The sequence below is a fragment of the Ovis canadensis genome, chromosome 6, assembly GCF_042477335.2.
Source record: "Ovis canadensis isolate MfBH-ARS-UI-01 breed Bighorn chromosome 6, ARS-UI_OviCan_v2, whole genome shotgun sequence".
In the NCBI taxonomy this organism is placed as follows: Eukaryota; Metazoa; Chordata; class Mammalia; order Artiodactyla; family Bovidae; genus Ovis; species Ovis canadensis.
In genome coordinates, this window is record NC_091250.1 from 132,822,287 (window position 1) to 132,840,871 (window position 18,585).

General features: G+C 56.1%; 1 protein-coding gene across 1 annotated transcript in view; it reads left to right on the top strand.

Annotated features, from left to right (window-relative positions):
• ZFYVE28 (zinc finger FYVE-type containing 28) overlaps positions 1–18,585 on the top strand; it is a 95,860-nt gene that overhangs the window by 68,069 nt on the left and 9,206 nt on the right. Inside the window, exon 8 of the mRNA XM_069593291.1 lies at positions 1,553–2,695. Within this exon, the coding sequence (XP_069449392.1) occupies positions 1,553–2,695 (1,143 nt within the window). The remainder of the gene's footprint in view (positions 1–1,552; positions 2,696–18,585) is intronic.

Below are 18,585 nucleotides of genomic sequence, written 5' to 3' on the forward strand. Positions count from 1 at the left end.
ATGTGCTGCACGCTCAGCAGAGAGGAGGACGTGGAGACTGAGTGCCCTGGGCTCTGGGCGGGGACCTGCTCTTTACTCGGCACCCTGGCTTCAGAAATGCACCCCCGCGGCCCCCTGGACAGGGGCTCAGAGATGCGGGTCCCGCAGCCAGGACCCTTGGGGTGTAGAACAGCTTCAGAGAAGACCTGCGGGGCGTTTCCACCGGGAGAAACAGAAGGGTTTACGACGACTACACGTCTCACCAGAGAGGGTTGCCAGGGCTGGCACGGCGAAACAGCAGCAAGTCCGATTGAATTTGAATTTCAGATACACGGCAATACTTCGTTACAGGAAACATGTCCCCAGTGGGGGCCATTTGGGACATACTTACTCTAAAAACTATTCATACACTTTTTAAGTGTTTGTTGGGACTTTCCTGGTGGTCCGGTGACTTAGGACTCCAGGCTTCCAATGCAGGGGGCCTGGGTTTGGTCCCTCGTCAGGGAACTAGATCCCACAGGTCTCAACATCCCACATGCTGCACCAAAGATCAAAGTTAGCCACAACTAAGACCCAGCATAAATACAAATAAATACAAATAAACTTTTTTCAAAAAAAGCCACTTCTTTTTTAAAAAGCCTTTGTTTCCCTGAAGTTCCAATGTGACTGGGTGTCCAGTGTCTCTTCTGGCGCCTCCTCACACATCCAGGGCCGGCTGACAGCCTGCCGCGCAGGCTGCGGAGCAGTGTGGAACGTAGAGGTGACGGGCCGGGAGCAGGGCGGGCCACGGAGTCCATCTACCTGCAAAGAACAGGTGTGATCACTGCAGGGGCCGTGGGGTGGTCACGGCAGGGAGTGATGGTGGGGGAGGGCCGTGTGGGGGCTCCTGGGAGCACGGTGAGCACTGTACTTCTTGATCTGAGTGCTGCTTGCAGAGTGTGTTCAGCTTATGAAAACCCACAGCTGAGCGGTTCTGAGACATGGGACCTGTAGGACCCACACTGAGCTCATCCCAGTGGGTGGCATTAGACCCACTCCACTCGAGTTCAGTGCCACTTCCTCCAGGGAGTCTCCAGGTTTGCTGGCGCCTCCTGGCGGGCACGGTCCTCTGCTGCCGCCGCTGCCGTGACTGTATTTCCATTTTTGCTCCTATCTGTTTGTTGTCTGCGTCTTCCTTACAGAACTCACATGGGCAGGGGCCATGCCAGTCTTCCTATGTGTCACCCTGGGCCTGGCACAGAGACAGTGCTCAGGAGTATTTGTTGAACCAAAGGATGAAAACCTATATGTTAAACCACATGTATCTTTTTACTAGCAGAAGGTTTTACTAATGCAGTTACCACTGAGAATCAGGGCTTTCTTGTTTTTCAGCAAGAAGCTTCAGAATCTCATTTTTAAGGAAGAGCGCATTCTAGAATCAGTCCGCCACCCCAAAGGACTGTTGTCCCGACCCGAGGCCCCCGAGACCCTGGAGGCATCGACACCTTGCGGGGATCACTGCAGGCACCACTGGGGACTGGCGGGGGGTCGCTTCAAGGACCCTCACCCTTCCTTTGTGCCTCGGCCCTTGTAGGGATTTGCTGCAGACCCTGACGGAGGAGGAGCTGCACACCCTGGAGCGGAACCTCTGCATTTCCCAGGACGTGGAGTTGCCCGTCCGGGCCGACGCCCCAGCGCCCCCGGCCCTGGCCCCGGCCGAGCCCAGACGCGCGGACGCGGAGCTGGCCTGCTCGGTCCAGAACGACGACCAGGAGCTGGAGCAGCTCAGCCGCCTGGTGCACAGCGCAGGGGACGCCATGGCCTCGCTGCTGTCCCCGCCCAGCGCCGGCCCGTCCCCCGCCCACAGGCCGGGCGCGGCTGCCAGCCCCCGCGGGCGGGCGTCCCCGGGCCGCGCGCAGCTGCCCCCCGCCGGCGACGAGGAGGAGGGGAGGGTGTTCTTCATGGAGGACGTGGACGGGGCGGCCGAGGCCCCGGGCGGCGGCGTCGACCCCCAGGAGACGGGGGAGGGCCGAGAGGCGCGGGTCGCCTCGCCGGCTTCGGCCAAGCGGGAGGACTCGGGCAACAACAACAGCGCCGAGGGCGCCGCGCTGCGGGCGGCGGCCCCCGCCTCCTGCCCCTGCCTGGACTCGCGGCCGCAGCTGGACGGCTGGGAGGCTGGCGCGGAGCACGCCGAGACGGCCGAGCTGATCGCCCACCGGACCGGGGGCATGAAGCTGTCGGCCACCGTCATCTTCAACCCCAAGTCGCCCGCCTCCCTGGACTCCGCCCTCGCCCACCCGGGAGTCCCGGGAAACGGCGGCCCCGCGGCTGCCGAGGGCACGGCGGGCGGCCCCCACAGACTCAGCGCCACGGCCACCAACTGCCTCCTGAACTCCTGCGTCTGCTGCGCGGGCTGCGCGGGCGCCGGCGAGGACGCGGCCGCCCAGAGTCTGCGGGGCAAGTGCGGCTCGGGCGGCGTCATCCGCTCCGCCAAGGTGGGCGCCAAGGGCTCCGCCGCGGGGCCGCTGGAGGCCCTGCCCGCGGGCGCCCCGGACCCCGCGCCCTCCGAGGACGCCCCCGGCAGGCCGGAGCCCGAAGCCCCTGCTTCCGACAAGTGCCTGGCACACAGCTCAGGGCCCCCGGGGGACGCGGCGCACAGGCCGTGCGGAGGGGTTGACGGCTCGCGCCAGCAGGAGGAGGCCCCGCAGGAGCAGCCCGCGCCCCCGGCGGGCCCCAGGTAAGGGCCGCCGGCCTCATCCTCTGCTCGGTTTAGCGGCGTCAGGCCCTCCTGCGCGCACGCGCCCCCTGAGTCCCACCGAGAAGTGTCGCCAGGGGCCTAGGCCGCCTCGTTTCTGGCCTTACCGGCGCCTCCCGGCGAGTGCGGGCAGCGCCAGGCCCCGGTCAGCCCCTCCGCACGGCTGTGCCCGGCGTGGGCCCACGGCCCCGAGCCTGGCGCCCCCCTGACTGGCGCCACTGCCCCCCTGGCCGCAGTTAGCTGCACTAATTCGCAGCCTGGGCATGTGGCCCCGGGGCCGCGGTGGGATCCTGAGACCCGCCCCTGCCCCCAGCAGACCCTCGGCAGGGTTCCCAAGGGTCCCTTTGTCTCCCCCTGCGGCTACTGAGCAGGCGAAGCAGGCGGGCCGGGCAGGAGGGGCCCTGGCACCCACACGCCTTCCATCCCCACGCCACAGCCTGGGCTTCGACTGAGTGGAGTAGATCCAGCCAGCACGGCCCACGCCCACCGTATGCCCCCCATCCTGGGCTTCAAGGAAGGAGGTGCCAGGGGCCCAGCCTGAGGTCCACACATGGCCATCCCTCTGCCCTCTCGCAGGAACCTGGCCCGAGGCTCCCATCCTGGCTGCACTGTGTCTGACGGCAGTTGGGGGGTGGAGAGGCCCCCACCCGCGGCCGTGGGAGCCGAGCAGGGAAGGAGGCTGGACACCAGGGGAGGGGTCTCTGGGCGCAGGGGCAGACGCCCTGTAGGCGCCCCTCCCTAGAGCTGCAGGTCCTCCCGGCAGCGGGCAGGGGGCTGGCAGGACCCCTGGGGGTCAGGGCCGCTCTCCTCTCTTCCCGTGTGGAACTCTGCTGCTCCGTGCCAGCCTTTCCTGTGTGGGCATCACCCCCCCAGCCCCTGGCAACCAGGAGTCTACTCTGTGGCCCCGTGCATTCGCCTGTTCTGGACGCTCCACAGGAGCAGAGTCACTGCCCAGCTTCCTTTGCTGAGCGTCGTGTCGTCAAGGCCCACCCTGTGAAGGGCTGTCACGGGTGTCCGGGCCTGCTTCCCGTGGCCCCCTCTCCTCCAGGGGGACCGCGCTGGGCTCGTGTGTCTGGGGCGTGTGCTGTGGTCCCTGCCTGGGTGTTGTGAGTGCTGTCGCTGCGACCGCGCTTGTGTGCGGCCGTGCGAGTCGGTTCTCTGGGTGTCCTCCGGAGTAGAGCTGGCGCCTCACACGGGCCCTCTACGCTCCAGGGTGCTGTCCCCGGCATCTTTCATCGCCTGGTCGTGTGCGGGGCTCCTGTTTCTCCACACCCTCACCGACACGTGTCGTCTAAGATGTTTTTACCAGTTCTTTTGACCTTTCGGGCACATCCCTCTAGAAGATAGAGCCGAGTGACTGCTTCCGAGTCACTTGACATCCTTCTGTCTGTAAAGTCATCTCCAAATCTTACCCGCAATAGGGTAATTTGTTCAGTTTGGCATGAGACGTAGAGATATTCCCATTTGCATTTCACTTTATAATTATGTGAAATGTTTGCATGGTTCCCAGACAAATTTATAAAATAAGTTATACCCAGAGAAATCTGTTCCTCCTTATTCTCCCCCTGCTCTAAAGTTACCGTTTTCAAATTTTTTACAGCTTATAAAAAACAGAAGCAATGATGTATATACAGAGAGAGACACACACACACACGCAGAGATATAGACATACACACACAGACGCACAGAGACATAGACACACAAATGCACACACAGATAGTGTTCCCCCTCCTGTTCTTTGGCAGAGGGCCTCATCCTTCCCACTGTGCTTTCCTGACCCTCTAGTCTGCAGGCCCATCCGTGACAGTTTCTAGAGGGCCTCATCCTTCCCACTGTGCTTTCCTGACCCTCTAGTCTGCAGGCCCATCCGTGACAGTTTCTAGAGATGGCCTTGTGGTCACTTTTGGCCATGTGGGACCGCACCGTGTGGCTGGATCACCGTGCAGTCAGGCCCTGCTGTTTCTAGTCTCGTTTCTACAGACGGCGCTGCAATGAACAGCTTCTGATGAGGCCCTTGTTTAGGGCCAAGCCTGGCCTCATCGAGTCCAGGGGGACAAATTATTGTCCACGACCCAGGGACAGTGTCCTCCCTTGGGGCCTCTGACTCAGTGGCCCAGAGCTGATCGGTGAGTGAATCGTTTTTTGCAAGGGTGATATGAAACCATCACAGATTCTTTGACAGGACACACGGACCTTTCAGTTTCTGATTCCCCCCTTTTCTTGCTCTGTGTCTAGGTCTGGAATCCCGTCCTGTTTTCCTGACGTGTCCCATCCTGGACACTGCTCATTCACGCCTCCCGGCAGCTCCCAGACCTCCCCTGGCTTGGTGCAAACGTGGAATTCTGCCGAGCTGAGAAGAGGAAGCTGCCTCCAGGGAGCCCTTGAGAGTCACTGCCGTCTCCCAAGGAAGCATTTCCTGCAGATGTTGGAGCCTGTGGGCCGCGGAGATAGGGGCGGGTGGGCAGGACCGTGGACAGCGACGCCCGGGTCCCTGCGCTGCACTGGGAATCGAGTCAGCAGGTGGCGCCCATCCCTGCCGCGGGCAGCGCCACCGGGCATATCATTCATTCATGTCACAGGCGGGCGGCTGGATGACTGAGCCAGCTGCGGGAGAGGTGGTCTGACCTCGCGGAGCGTGATCTGACTTGAGTGGTTGGGACAGAGAGACAGACAGATACAGGTGATCACCCTCTTGGCAGGATCCCTAGACATCAGATGCTGAGGTTGCTGGTGCTGCTTGGTGGTGGCAGTGCCGTCTGAGTGCAGCTCCTTGTAGACGGGCTCGCGTCTGCCACGGGTGACCCCCTCCCCCCGGCAGAGGGAAGAGATGGAGCCGCGAGGAGGCCGGCACCCCGCTTGGGTCCAGGGCGCCCTCCAGGGTCCCCTTGACCCGCCTGAGCGAGAGCCCGTCGGCCCAGCGGCGTCCTCCTCCCTGGTTGTCCCTCGGCCGGGACGAGCCGTCGTCTCAGGTTGACCGTGAGGCCGGCCGGTCCACCAGGTGCCCCTGTGGCCCTGCCATGCGCGGCAGGACCAGTGACCTCGGGTGCGACCTCGGGTGCGGCCCGTGTGCGAGTGAGGCGGGTGCAGCCTCAGGCCGCTGTGCCACCTTCAAGCAGGGCTCCCTGAGCCACGGCTACCTCTCTGCTCTCAGGACCAAGCGCCCAGTGGCCGCCCGGAGCGTTGTCTGCCTCTCGAGCAGCCCCTGGCCTCTGGGTGGAAGGGCAGGGCTGCCGGGGAGCAGACACAGGCCCGCAGGTGGGTCCTGGAGCGAGGCCCAGGCCAGGAGGACCCCACACGACCCCCAGCCCACTGCACACAGGCCAGTTCCCCTGCTGCCTAGGGCAGGGGACGGTGCCCCTGTCACAGTCCTGGGCAGAGTGTTCCAGAGCCAAGTGTCTTTCAGCTCTTCTCTTTCTACACCTTTTTCATACCCTTTCAGTGCTCAAAGATTAACCTTAGAACTCAGCACGTTTAAAAGCTTGCTATTCTCCATCTAGACGCACCTCCTCATCCAGAACCTTCCACATCCTCGAGCCAGCAGGAGAGCTCATTGTCTAGAAGATGGAAACTCGCCCTGACCCAGGTCTGCTCCATCTTTTCTGTGGACACTTCACTAAAGTGCGCTTACAGTCTTCTGACTCCTTGAAGGGGCTTCCCAAGTGGCTAAGGGGGCCAAGAGTCTGCCTGCAATGCGGGAGGCACAGGAGACTCGGACTGGATCCCCGAGAGGGCAGGACCCCCTGGAGGAGGCCGTGGTGGCCCACTGCAATACTCTTGCCTGGAGAATCTCACGGACAGAAGAACCTGGTGGGCTGCCGTCCATGGAGTGGCAGAGAGTCAGACACGACTGAAGCGACCAAGCATACACGCCTTCTGGAAAGAACATCGACTTTCTTGTTTCCGATTATGACTGTGGCCCATTGTGGTTCATTGTAGAAGCTTATGGAAACATAAAAAAGAGTAAGAGAAGGAAATAAAAACCGTTCCAAATTGGATGATGAGCAGTTTTATTTTTTTTCACTGAATGTTATCTTATGATCATTTATCTGAAAAATTCATTAAAAGGCAATATTCATAGAATTGTACTCTGTCATAAGGACACGTTAATTGTTTCCGTGTTTTATCCATGTGCGGTTAGCCTGTGGTCCCTCTCCCTAAGATCCTGCCTCTGCCTCTTGGAACCGGCCATTAGCCGTAGAGTCCCCCCGGCGAAGGCAGGGCTGCACCTCCCTTGGCGGTGACCGTGCCCCGCGGCGCAGCCAGGACCCCCAGGCTGCCTGGCTCTCTTGGGAGGCAGAGTGGAGTCGGACGCTCTGGTTCCTTCTCTCTGGTGGTCGTGTCCCTGCGTGCTTCCTCCCGTCTCTTCTGCAGAGTGACTTCCCACTTTTTACCCTTTTAGAAGTTGGGCTTCCTTCTGGCTGGGGTCTTTGCTGCAGCTAGCTTTCCCCAGTTTGTTACTTGCCCTTTGGCCTTATTTGTTGATGCCATTTAATATTAATTTTATGTATTTATTATTTATTTTGGCTGTGCTGGGTGTTTGCTGCTGCGTGGCCTTTTCTCTAGTTGCGGAGAGCGGGGACTACTCTCCCGCTGCGGTGCGAGAGCTTCTCCTTGCGGGGGCTCCTCCTGTTGCTGAGCACGGGCGCTAGGTCTCGTGGGCTTCGGTCGCTGTGACTCATAGGCTCAGTATCTGCGGTTTTAGAGCTCAGGCTCAGCAGCCGTGGCTCCCGGGCTCCAGAGCACAGGCTCAGCAGCCGTGGCTCCCGGGCTCCAGAGTGCAGGCTCAGTATCTGCGGTTTTAGAGCGCAGGCTCAGCAGCTGTGGTTTTAGAGCGCAGGCTCAGCAGCTGTGGCTCACTGGCTTAGTTAGGCCAGAAGAAGATCCCACGTGGGATCTTCCCAGACCAGAGTTCCAACCCGTGTTTCCTGCATTGGCAGGTGGGCTCTTTACCACTGAGACATCAGGGAGGCCCTGCTGACGTCTTGATTTCTAGATCCTTTAGTTAAGCTTATGAGCACTCTAGAGCTTCATGTCCTCCACCTCTCTCGTTCCTCTCCACCCCAAGGCTGGGGGACATTCCCCCCACGCCTCCCGGCTCTCTGAGTTTGCCTCTGCTCTCCCCTGCGTGGTGAGAGGCCCAGGCTGGTGTGTCTTCTGGGGCCATCTGCACCCCCCGGAGAGGGTGGGGTGGTCAGGGCTGCTGCCATCGTAATGCACGGACAGGCCCGCTGGGTGCTGGCCAAGGGCCGTGGCGCCCCCGGAAGCCCAGGTCTGCCCTGCGTCGCTCAGGCCCGTGGCTGGTGGTGCCCGTCCTCCCTGGGGTGGAGCGACGGGACTCCGGCAGGCAGGCCTCTGGCCACGTGCTCCTCCCTCGCTGTGTGCACGGGTGGCCAACGGTGGGCCCTGGGGTCGCCTCCCCCGGGGGCCTGTCGGCCCTTGGTGCTTCCCTGCGGACGGTGGTCCAGGGAGGGAGGCGCCTGTGGGCCGCTGGTCACCCGCCTCCCTGAGCCTCAGTTTCGCCATCTACAAACGGCTAATAGCAGTCCCCAGTGCGTGTGGCGCCATGAGGAGGTGCCGTAAGGGACCCATCCCTCGTCCCTCCCCGTCTCAGCGGCCTGGTTGCGCGTCTGCGTCGCTCTCTGCCGTCCTGTGTCTTCCCCCTGCTGGGCTCTGCAGGCCAGGTCCCTGGCTGCCAGCCGTCCTGACCGCCCTCCCCGCGCCCGCCCAGCCTCGCCACTCCCTGGCCTTGCCTCCACTTCCTCTCACCCCTGAGCGTGGTGACAGCTGGACAGGGTGACCGACTTGTCGCCCCAGCGTTTCTCCCGAGCAGACGGCTCTGCACCCCCCAGTGCGTGCCGTCTTCCTCTTTCCTGCGGCCTGGGTCTGGGTGGGGACCGCAGGGGCCTGGGGGTGCCCTGCGTCCACCCCTGAGCAGTGGTGACTGCAGAGAGGAGGCTGTACGCTGAGTACCCTGGAGCCACTGGCCGCTTCCCCACACAGAGGGGACTGCCGTGTGCCTGTCCCTGGGAGCCCTCCCCGAGGCCCACGGCTGCCCTTCTGACCTGCTGGGTCCACGCATCGCTGAAGCCCCTTTGCCTCTGGCAGAGGGAGTCATAGCCTCACGTCAGGGCCACCGCTGTCCACTGGCCCCTGCGGCCTGGAAGGATGCGCTTCCTTCTCCAGCTTCTGGTGCTGGCCGTTGGGGCTGCGGGGGGCATGTCCTGCACCCAGGGTACGGGGCGGGTAGCCCAGGCTTGGCACGGTGGGCACAGGGCCCAGCATGGCCTGCCTGAGCACTCCATGAGCCGGGGCGCGGGGGCGCGGCCTGGCCCTGCCCACCCCTTTGTGGAGGGGGGACCACCTCTGGGGTGTGGTGACAGGGTGGGCCCGGGTCTAACTCCAGCCAGTCCTGGAGGCTGTGTGACTCTAGGTGCCCCCTGCCCGCCCACTGCCCGGTTCCCTCCCTCCCGGGCCTGCACATCACTGCCCCCGGGTCACAGAGCCGCTCTGGGGCTGGGTGGCAGGCCCGAGACTGGAGCCCACGGTAGCTGTCCCCGCCGCCACACGGAGCCCCGGAGTCTCCCACCCACATCCTGGCTCTGGAAGCAGAAACAAGAACGATCGAGCAGTTTAAACACAGAGGAGAACCTGGAATTAATTAGAATTGAAAACCAGATTAGGCCTTGTGATGGTCATTGAATGAGCTGTTCACAAATGCAGGGACCCCGAGGAGGGGAGACGGGGGGCGCTGGGAGACCGGGGCTGCCGCACACGCGTCAGGTGGGCAACTACTGACAGCTGTGCAGCCCGGGGGCTCCAGCTCATGCGCTGCGGTGACCCGTCCTGAGTGGGAAGCGCCTGAGGGTGAGTGGACATACGTGTGCACGTGACTGACCCCCTTTGCTGGGCAGCAGAAGCCAGCACGAGGCCGTGACGCGGCGATGCTCCAACAAGAAACGTTTAAAAACCGCTGGTTCCCAAGTGACGGGGCCATGCCGGCCCACCTGGGGTGAGCGCGCGGAGCCAGGCTGAGTGGGCGGGAGGCCCAAGGGGCAGCGCTGGGTGCGGGGGTCCCCGGGAGGGGCCTGCCCTTCTCCTAGACGGGGCCTCCCCAGTGTCTGGCTTTCTAACTAAATCGCAGCCGATGGTGAGCGGCCGTGCTCTGGGCCCGGAGGCAGACCTGGCCTGGGCCGCGGCCACCGTGGGGGGCCAGGACTGAATCCAGGCCGCCAGGACGGCTCCTGCCAGCGCTGGCCTGGGAGACCCCTGGGTTCACGCGAGGCTCCTCCCGCCAGCTGGCCGCCTCCTGGCGCCCCAGACCCTGATGGAGGGGCCCCAGGCAGAGCAGAGGGGGCGAAGGAGGGAAGACGGGAGGGAGGGGGTGGGGGCCCCCAGGGGGCTTTGTAGGGCAGGTTGGGGGACAGGTCTTTTCCGAGAGGAAGCCTCAGCGTCAGAGGCACTACCACGGAAGCACAGTGGGGCCCCTGACTCCCCTCCCCGCCCCTGGACGGACAGACAGGTGCCCAGGGGCCCCTGCTGGCCGCAGGAAAGGGACGACGGCTCTGCTCGGTCAGTGGGCAGTCCAGCCAGACGACTTCCAGTGCTTTCCCACGACGACGGCCTCTCCCTAACGTGTGACACACCTGGGATTTCACTTTTTAAATCTTTTCGTTGAAAATTGAAAGATGAAAAAAATAAAAGTGGAAGATGAACAGGATCTATTTTCAAAGGAATACACAGAGAACGCACAAATAAATGACCACTTCTAAGAACCCGAGCTCTAGCGCGACGTTCTAGAAATGGGTTTGAGACCCTACGCGGAACCAGGTCTGGGCGCCGTCAGGGCTGGGATACGTCACTGGGGTCGCGGCCGGTCCTCAGAGGAGGTGAAAGTTGGGGCTTATTTGAGTGGAAAAGCTCACCATCCTGGACGGTGAGCCCTCGAGTCATCCTGTGCCCCGTGGTCTGTGCTCAGAACTGGAGGAAACAGGCTTTGTCTCCAGCACCTGCGCTTTCCTGGGGGGTCTTCACCGCAGTTCTGAGCGGCCCCCGCCCCCTCCCGGACCGGGGCCCCCAGGCTGGGTGGCTCCTCCGTCACCCCGGAGGACGCAGGGCCCAGGCCAGGGGGAGAGAGACCCCCGCAGGCGCCCCATCTCTGAGTCACATGTCCGGCCTGCTTGCTTCTTTGGACGCGTCCAGAGACTCGCAGGTTCGGCCGTGTGGTGTCACGGCTGGAGCAGCTCGTGTTGCTATTGGTTCTTCCAGGTGTGTTTTCTCGTATTCGGTAGACCCTTAGAACGTCAGAGCGTTCTGTTTCTGTCAAAGGCTCCTTGTTTTTTTCCCCTCCTCTGACAGTGGAATCGGACACTTGCCGTGTGTCCCTGCCCAGGGCGCGCTTTGGGAGGTTTGCTGCAATGCCTTTGACTGTGCGCAGAGACACAGGCTGGACAAGGCGCTCAGGGTTCATGTGACTGTCTGGAATTGCACAATATCTTGCTACCAGAAAAACGATGCTTCCTAGTGATTCAAACCTCAGGGGAGCTGTGACCGGGGATCTGTGCCGCCTTCTGTAAAAGACAGTGGCGGGAAACAGCTGGAAGCCAGCTGGGCATCGGTACAGCATCGGTACACAAGGCGCCAGGGCTCCTACATCCTGGTGAGCGGGAGGATCTGACACTGAGTGACGGTGCGATGGGAGGGCAGCCTCCCCGGGGCGGGGGGCGGGGAGCCCTTGGCCGGCCGGCGCCCCGCGCCTTCACCCTCGCCGCTCCCAGCTGCCATCCCTCTGCCTGGGGGCTCCGGCCACGTCCCGCCTGCACCCTTCCTGCCCCCATCGCAGATGCGAACTGCTGGGCGCCCGCTGGCCTCTCAGCTCCACCTTTAATGCGTTTGGCTCTAGACTGGGCTCTTGGGGCCCACACACAGGGCCTGATTCTTCCCTGGGACCCTCTTCCGTCCCCAGCCTGTCTGTCCAGCAGCTGCCTACAGAGGACCCGTGCCCTTCCAAAAGAGTGACCACCCTGGGCCGTGTTCCTGGTGTTCCTGGTGCCCAAATAATGCCCATCCGCTGGCCCCTGGGGAGCAGGCTGCCCCAGCCAGGCCCCAGGCTCAGCCCCCAGGTGTGGTCCCGGGCCCAGCCTCCACTGTTCTGTTCGCTTGCTCTCTGTGGCCCTTCCAAGCCTCACTGGGCTCCCTGTGGGCAGCACTTTATTGATTTTTCTGCCTCGGACCAGTCTTTTTATGGAGCCTTCGGCTCTCTTTCCATTCACACACACACACTCACTCACATGCACACACGCCCTACTCTGCAGAGCAGCTGGAGGGGGCGTGGGTTGGAGGCTGCAGTTGCGACCTGCCCCAGCCACCGCCCACGGGCCAGCCTTGGCTTCAGTCTTCTGGGCGAGTTCACTGGCTTCCCTGTTTTGTTTATTTGGAGTCTGGGTGGGGTCTTCCTTGCAGCATATGGCCTCCAGTTCCCTGAGCAGGGATTGAACCAGGGCCCTCTACATTGGGAGTGTGGAGTCTTAGCCGTGGACCCCCAGGGGAGTCCCAGACTTCACTGCTGTCTCAAGACATAAGGTGAGCCCCAGGCTTCGTGGCTCTCATAGCTCCGCCCATGCTCAGGGCCCCGCCCCGGGCTCCTTGCAGAGGAGCTGCCTACTGCCCTACTGCCGCCGCACCTGGCTCAGAAAGGCTTCTCTGGGGCCCCAGAGGGTGCCGTCCCTCCACTAAGACGCAGCCTCTGGGCCTCAGGAGGGCTGCGGCGGCACCTGCTGCAGGCACGTCCTCCCCTCAGCCTAAGCGCGTCTTCTGCTCCCAGAAGTAGTGCTTGATCTTAGAAGACACTTTGGCAAAATACCAACTTATTCATAGTCGTGCTGCTCAGATAAAGGTAATAGTAATGCTTTGCATTGACTATATTTTGCAATACCTCGTTTATGTACGTGTGATGGCTCTAATTTTTAAAATGCTATCTTTTTATTGACTATTTCAGCATTTCCAGCATCATTAACTATCCTTCCTGGACACCTCTGACCTGATTTACTGAATCAACCCACCATTGATGGGCCTCTAGCTTGAGCTAGTTCTTGAACATGCCTTTGCTAAATGATTACAAGAGAAACATCTTCTTATTCTTTTTAAAGTGCACAATTCAGTGGCTTTTAGCGCATTCGCAGAGTTGTGCAAACGCCACCGCTGTCCAGTCTCAGAACGTTTTCATCACCCCGTAAGGAAACCCCACATACTCCCCCAGTAAGACCTCTTCAGTCGGGGGCAACCATTTACTTTATGTCTCCATGGCTTTGCCGAGACTTTTCTAGACTTTTCAAAGAAATGAAATCATACAAGTGGCCTTTGTAACCGGCTTCGGTCACAGCTTAGTGTTTTCAAGGTTCGTCTACGTCGTGGCACCTGACGGTCCTTCATTCCTTTCCGTGGCCAAAGATTAATTCCATTGCACGGCTGGACTACGTTTTGTTGATCTGTTTATCAGCTGACCGACATTTGAGTTGCTTCCATTGTTAGGCTAGTATGTGTGAACATCCATGTACGAATGCTTGTGTGAATCTATGCTTCAGTTCTCCTGGGTAGCCACCTTAAAGTGGAATTGCTGGGTCATTCAGCCCGGGGAACTGCTGACCTGTTTTCCAGAGTGCCTGCAGCATTTTAGGTTGTCGCCAGGAATGCACGAGGGCTCCAGTTTCTCCAGATCTTCACCCACACTTGTTTTCTTTTAATTATTATCATCACGATGGGTATGAAATGGCACATTATTGTTTTAATCTGCATTTCCCAAATGACTAATGACGTTGAGCATCTTTTCATGTGTTCACTGGCTGTTTATATAGTTTTCTTTGGAAACATGTCTTTTCAGATACATTGCCCATTCTTTAGTTGGGTGATTTATCTTCTTCTTCTGTTGAGTTGTAAGAGTCCTTTCTATATTCCAGGAACTTATGCACTCTTGACAGACACATGCTTTGAAAAAGTGTTCTTGCATTCTGTAGAGTTTTCCACTATCTTGATGAAATCTTTTGAAGCACAGAAACGTTTAATTTTAATTTTGGGAGTGAATCTATGTTTCAGTTCTCCCAGGTTGATACTCAGAGTGGGGTTGCCGGGCCACACCTCATGAGGAACTGCTCATATTTGTCTTTGGTTGCTATGTTTTTCATGTCACACCTAAGAAATTATTGCCTAATCCAAGACCACAAAGATTCATGTTTTGCTGTAAAAGTTTTAGCTCTTACATATAGTCTTTGATCTGTTTGAGCCAATTTTTATATGTGGTGTAACGTACAACTTCATTATTTTGCATGTGGAAACGCAGTTTTCCCAGCACCACTAAAATTTTCTATAGAGGTACAGTTGATTGACAATATTCTGTTGGTTTCAGGCGTATAACATAGCCTTTCAGCATTTGTATAGGTGATTGACAATATTCTATTGGCTTCAGGCGCATAACATAGCCTTTCAGCATTTGTACAGTTGATTGACAATATTCTATTGGCTTCAGGCGTATAACATAGCCTTTCAGCATTTGTACAGTTGATTGACAATATTCTATTGGCTTCAGGGGTATAACATAGCCTTTCAGCATTTGTATAGGTTATCCTCCATTTAGACTTGTTATGAGATGCTGGCTGTGTCCCCTGTGCTGTGCGATACACCCTTGCGGCTCGTTTATCTTCCATTTAGCAGTCTGTGCCTCTTAACCCGCTGCCCCATCTCAGCCCCATCTCACCCCTTCCCGTCTCCCTCCCCCCGCTGGTGGCCACTGGCTCGCTCTCTGCACCCAGGACTCTGCTCCCGTTCTGTGCTGTCCATGCGTGTGTGGAGTTCTTTGGGTCCTGCATCGTCGCTGCATATTCACGCATTCTCGTGGCGTAACGCCTGCCCGGTCGTCTGTGCCGCTGGAACTGACACGGTTTCGTTCTGTTTTCGTGGCTGAGTGGCATTTCGCTTTCTATCTGCTTCACACCTTCTTTGTCCACTCAGCTGTTGGTGCGCACCTGCGTTGCTTCCGCATCTTCGCTGTTCTAAGTGATGCTGCTGCGAACATTGGACTGCGTGCTTCTTTTCTGATAAGTGTTTCCAGATTCTTCAGATGCATACCCAGGGGTAGAACTGATGGACCCTATGGTTGTTCTGGTTTCCGTGTTGCGAGGAACCCCCATGCCGCTTTCCACAGTGGCGGTACCAAGTTACACTCCCATCAGCAGTCTAGGAGGGCTCGCTTTTCTTCCCATCCTTGGCAACACTTGTTATTTGGGGTCTTTCTTATGATGGCCATTCTGACAGGTGGGAGGTTGGTATCTTTGGTTTTGATTTTCATTTCTCTGATGATTAGCAACATTGAGCATCTTTCCATGTGCTTTTAAACATCTGCTAAAATCTTCAGTCCATTTCCTGGGGTTTCCTTGTTGGCTCAGTGCTAAAGAATCCACCTGCCAGTGCAGGAGACCTGGGTTTGATCCCTGGGTCAGGAAGATCCCCTGGAGAAGGAAATGGCAACTCACTCCAGTATTCTTGCCCAGGAAATCCCATGGACAGAGGAGCCTGGCAGGCTACAGTCCATGGGGTTGCAAAATAGTCAGACACAATTTAACAACTAAACAACAGCAATTTCTGATCCATTTTCTCATCCAGTTGTTTATTTTTTTACATTGCATTGTATGAGCTGTTTATGTATTTTGGATATTAACACCTTATCAGTTGTATCATTTGCAAATATTTTCGCCCATTCAGTTGGTTATCTTTTCATCTTGTCAGTGGTTTCATTTGCTGTGCAAAAGCTTTTAGGTTAAGTTGGTCCTGTTTATTTTTGCTTTTCTCTCCCTTGCCTTGGGTTTTGGTGGTCATTCAGGCATGTCTGACTCTTTGCAACCCCCTGGACTGCAGCATGCCAGGATTCTCTGTCTTCTACCGTCTCCTGGAGTTCACTCAAATTCATGTCCACTGAGTCAGTGATGCTATCTAACCATCAACAGAACCAAAAACTATTGCTACAGCTTATGTCAAGAAGTGTTCTGCCGATGTTTTCTTCTAGAAGTTTTTTAGTTTCCAGTCTTACAATTAGGTCTTTAATCGATTTTGAGTTTATTTTTATGTACTGTGTGAAAAAAATGTTCTATTAATAATTTCACTTCTTTATATGCAGCTTCCAGGTTCCCCAGCACCACTTAGTGTAGAGACAGTCTTTTCTCCATCTCAGAACCATCTTTTGAGAAGGCCATTCTTTCCTTCCTGGGTGACCTTGACACAAACTCCTGGGTTCATTTCCGGACTTGCAGTGTTACTTTTCTCATGGTTCCCATGCCACTGCCGGCCTTGTTCCCTGTTGTTAAATTACACGGCATGTGAGTCCTCCCACTTTGCTTTTTTTCTTTCTCAAGATTGTTTCAGCTGTTCTGAGTCACTGCATTTCTGTATGAATTTTGCAATCAGCTTGTCAATTTCTGCATGGAAAAGGAAATTTTTTTTTTTTATATGGATTCCATTGAACCTATAGACCAGTATTGGGAGTATTGCCATGTTAATGATATTAAGTCCTCAACCATGAACATAAGCTGTGTTTCCATTTATTTAGGTCTAATTTATTTCAATGATGTTTCATTGTTGTCCATAACTCTTATGGAAAAATGCATCAATAACCTCAGATATGCAGGTGACACTACCCTTGTGTCAGAAAGCGAAGAGGAACTGAAGAGCCCCTTGAAGAAGGTGAAAGAGGAGAGTGAAAAAGCTGGCTTAAAACTCAACATTCTAAAAACTAAGATCATGGCGTCTGGTCCTATCACTTACTTCATGGCAAATAGATGGGGAACCAATGGAAACAGTGGCAGGCTATTTTCTTGGGCTCAAAAATCACTGTAGATGGTGAGTGCTGCCATGAAATTAAGATGCTTGTTTCTTGAAAGAAAAGCTATGACAAACCTAGACAGCTTATTAAAAGGCAGATAAATCACTTTGCCAGCAAATATCCATGTAGTCAAAGCTATGGTCTTTCCAGTAGTCACGTATGGATTTGAGAGTTGGACTATAAAGAAAGCTGGGCACCACAGAATTGTTTCTTTTGAGCTGTGGTGTTGGAGAAGACTCTTGAGAGTCCCTTGGACTGCAAGGAGATAAACCAGTCAATCCTAAAGGAAATCAGTCCTGAATATTCATTGGAAGGACTGATACTGAAGCTCTAATACTTTGGCCACCTTATGTGAAGAGACAACTATTGGAAAAGACCCTGATGCTGGGAGAGATTGAGGGTAGGAGGAGAAGGGGACGACAGAGGATGAGATGGTTGGACAGTATCACCGACTCAATGGACACGGGTTTGAGTGAACTCTGGAAGACAGTGAAGGTCAGGGAAGCCAGGCGTGCTGCCATCCATGGGGTCACAAAAAGTCAGACACGATTTAGGGACTGAGCAACAAAGGGTGACCTGAATGGTGCTGATATATGATATCTGTATAGTGTGTGTGCACGTGTGTGCGCGCGTGTGTGTGAGTGTGTGCACGTGTGTGCTCGTGTGTGTGTGTGTGTGAGTGTGCCCATGCATACTCAGTCAGTCGTGTCCGACTCTTTGTGACTCCATGAACTGTAGCCCGCCAGGCTCCTCTGTCCATGGGATTATCCCAGCAAGAATATTAGAATGGATTGCCATGCCATCCTCCAGGGGATCTTCCCAACCCAGGGATCGAACCCAGTCTCCTGCACTGGCGGGCGGATTATTTACCGTCTGAGCCACCTGGGAAGCCCTATATATATATAAATAAATATAGTATATATTAATAAAACTGTTACTGTTAAAGACCCAATTATATTAAGATATGGTAGCAATTAAAAAAAATCTTACTTGCATTCGCTTCAAGAAGATTTAAATATTTGGAATAAATGTAAGAAAAAAAAATACAAGAGTTAAAGTCAGTTCAGTCACTCAGTTGTGTCCGACTCTTTGCAGCCCCATGGACTACAGGACACCAGGCTTCCCTGTCCATCACCAATGCCTGGAGCTTGCTCAAACTTGTATCCATCAAGTCGGTGATGCCATCCAACCATCTCATCCTCTGTTGTCCCCTTCTCCTACTGCCTTCAATCTTTCCCGCCATCAGGGTCTTTTCTAGGGAGTCAGTTCTTCCCATCAAGTGGCCAAAGTCTTGGAGCTTCAGCTTCAGCATCAGTCCTTTCAATGAGTATTCAGGACTGATTTCCTTCAGGATTGACTGGTTTATCTCCTTGCAGTCCAAGGGACTCTCAAGGCTTCTCCAATACCACAGTTCAAAAGCATTAATTCTTCGGTGCTCAGCTTTCTCTATAATCCAGCTCTTACATCCATACATGACTACTGGGAAAACCATAGCTTTGACTAGACGGACCTTTGTCAGTAAAGTAATATCTCTGCTTTTAATATGTTGTCTAGATTTGACATAGCTTTTCTTACAAGAAACAAGCGTCTTTTAATTTCATGGCGGCAGTCATCATCTGCAGTGATTCTGGAGCCCAAGAAAATAAAGTCCGTCACTGTTTCCATTGTTCCCCATTTATTTGCCATGAAGTGATGGGACTGGATGCCATGATCTTCGTTTTCTGAACGTTGAGTTTTAAGCCAATTTTTCACTCTCCTCTTTCACTTTCATCAAGAGGCTCTTTAATTTTTCTTTGCTTTCTGCCATAAGGGTGGTGTCATCTGCATATCTGAGGTTATTGATATTTCTCCCGGCAACCTTAATTCCAGCTTGTGCTTCTTCCAGCCCAGCATTTCATGTGATGTATTTTGCATATAAGTTAAATAAGCAGGGTGACAATATACAGCCTTGACGTACTCCTTTCCCAATTTGGAACCAGTCTGTTGTTCCATGTCCAGTTCTAACTGT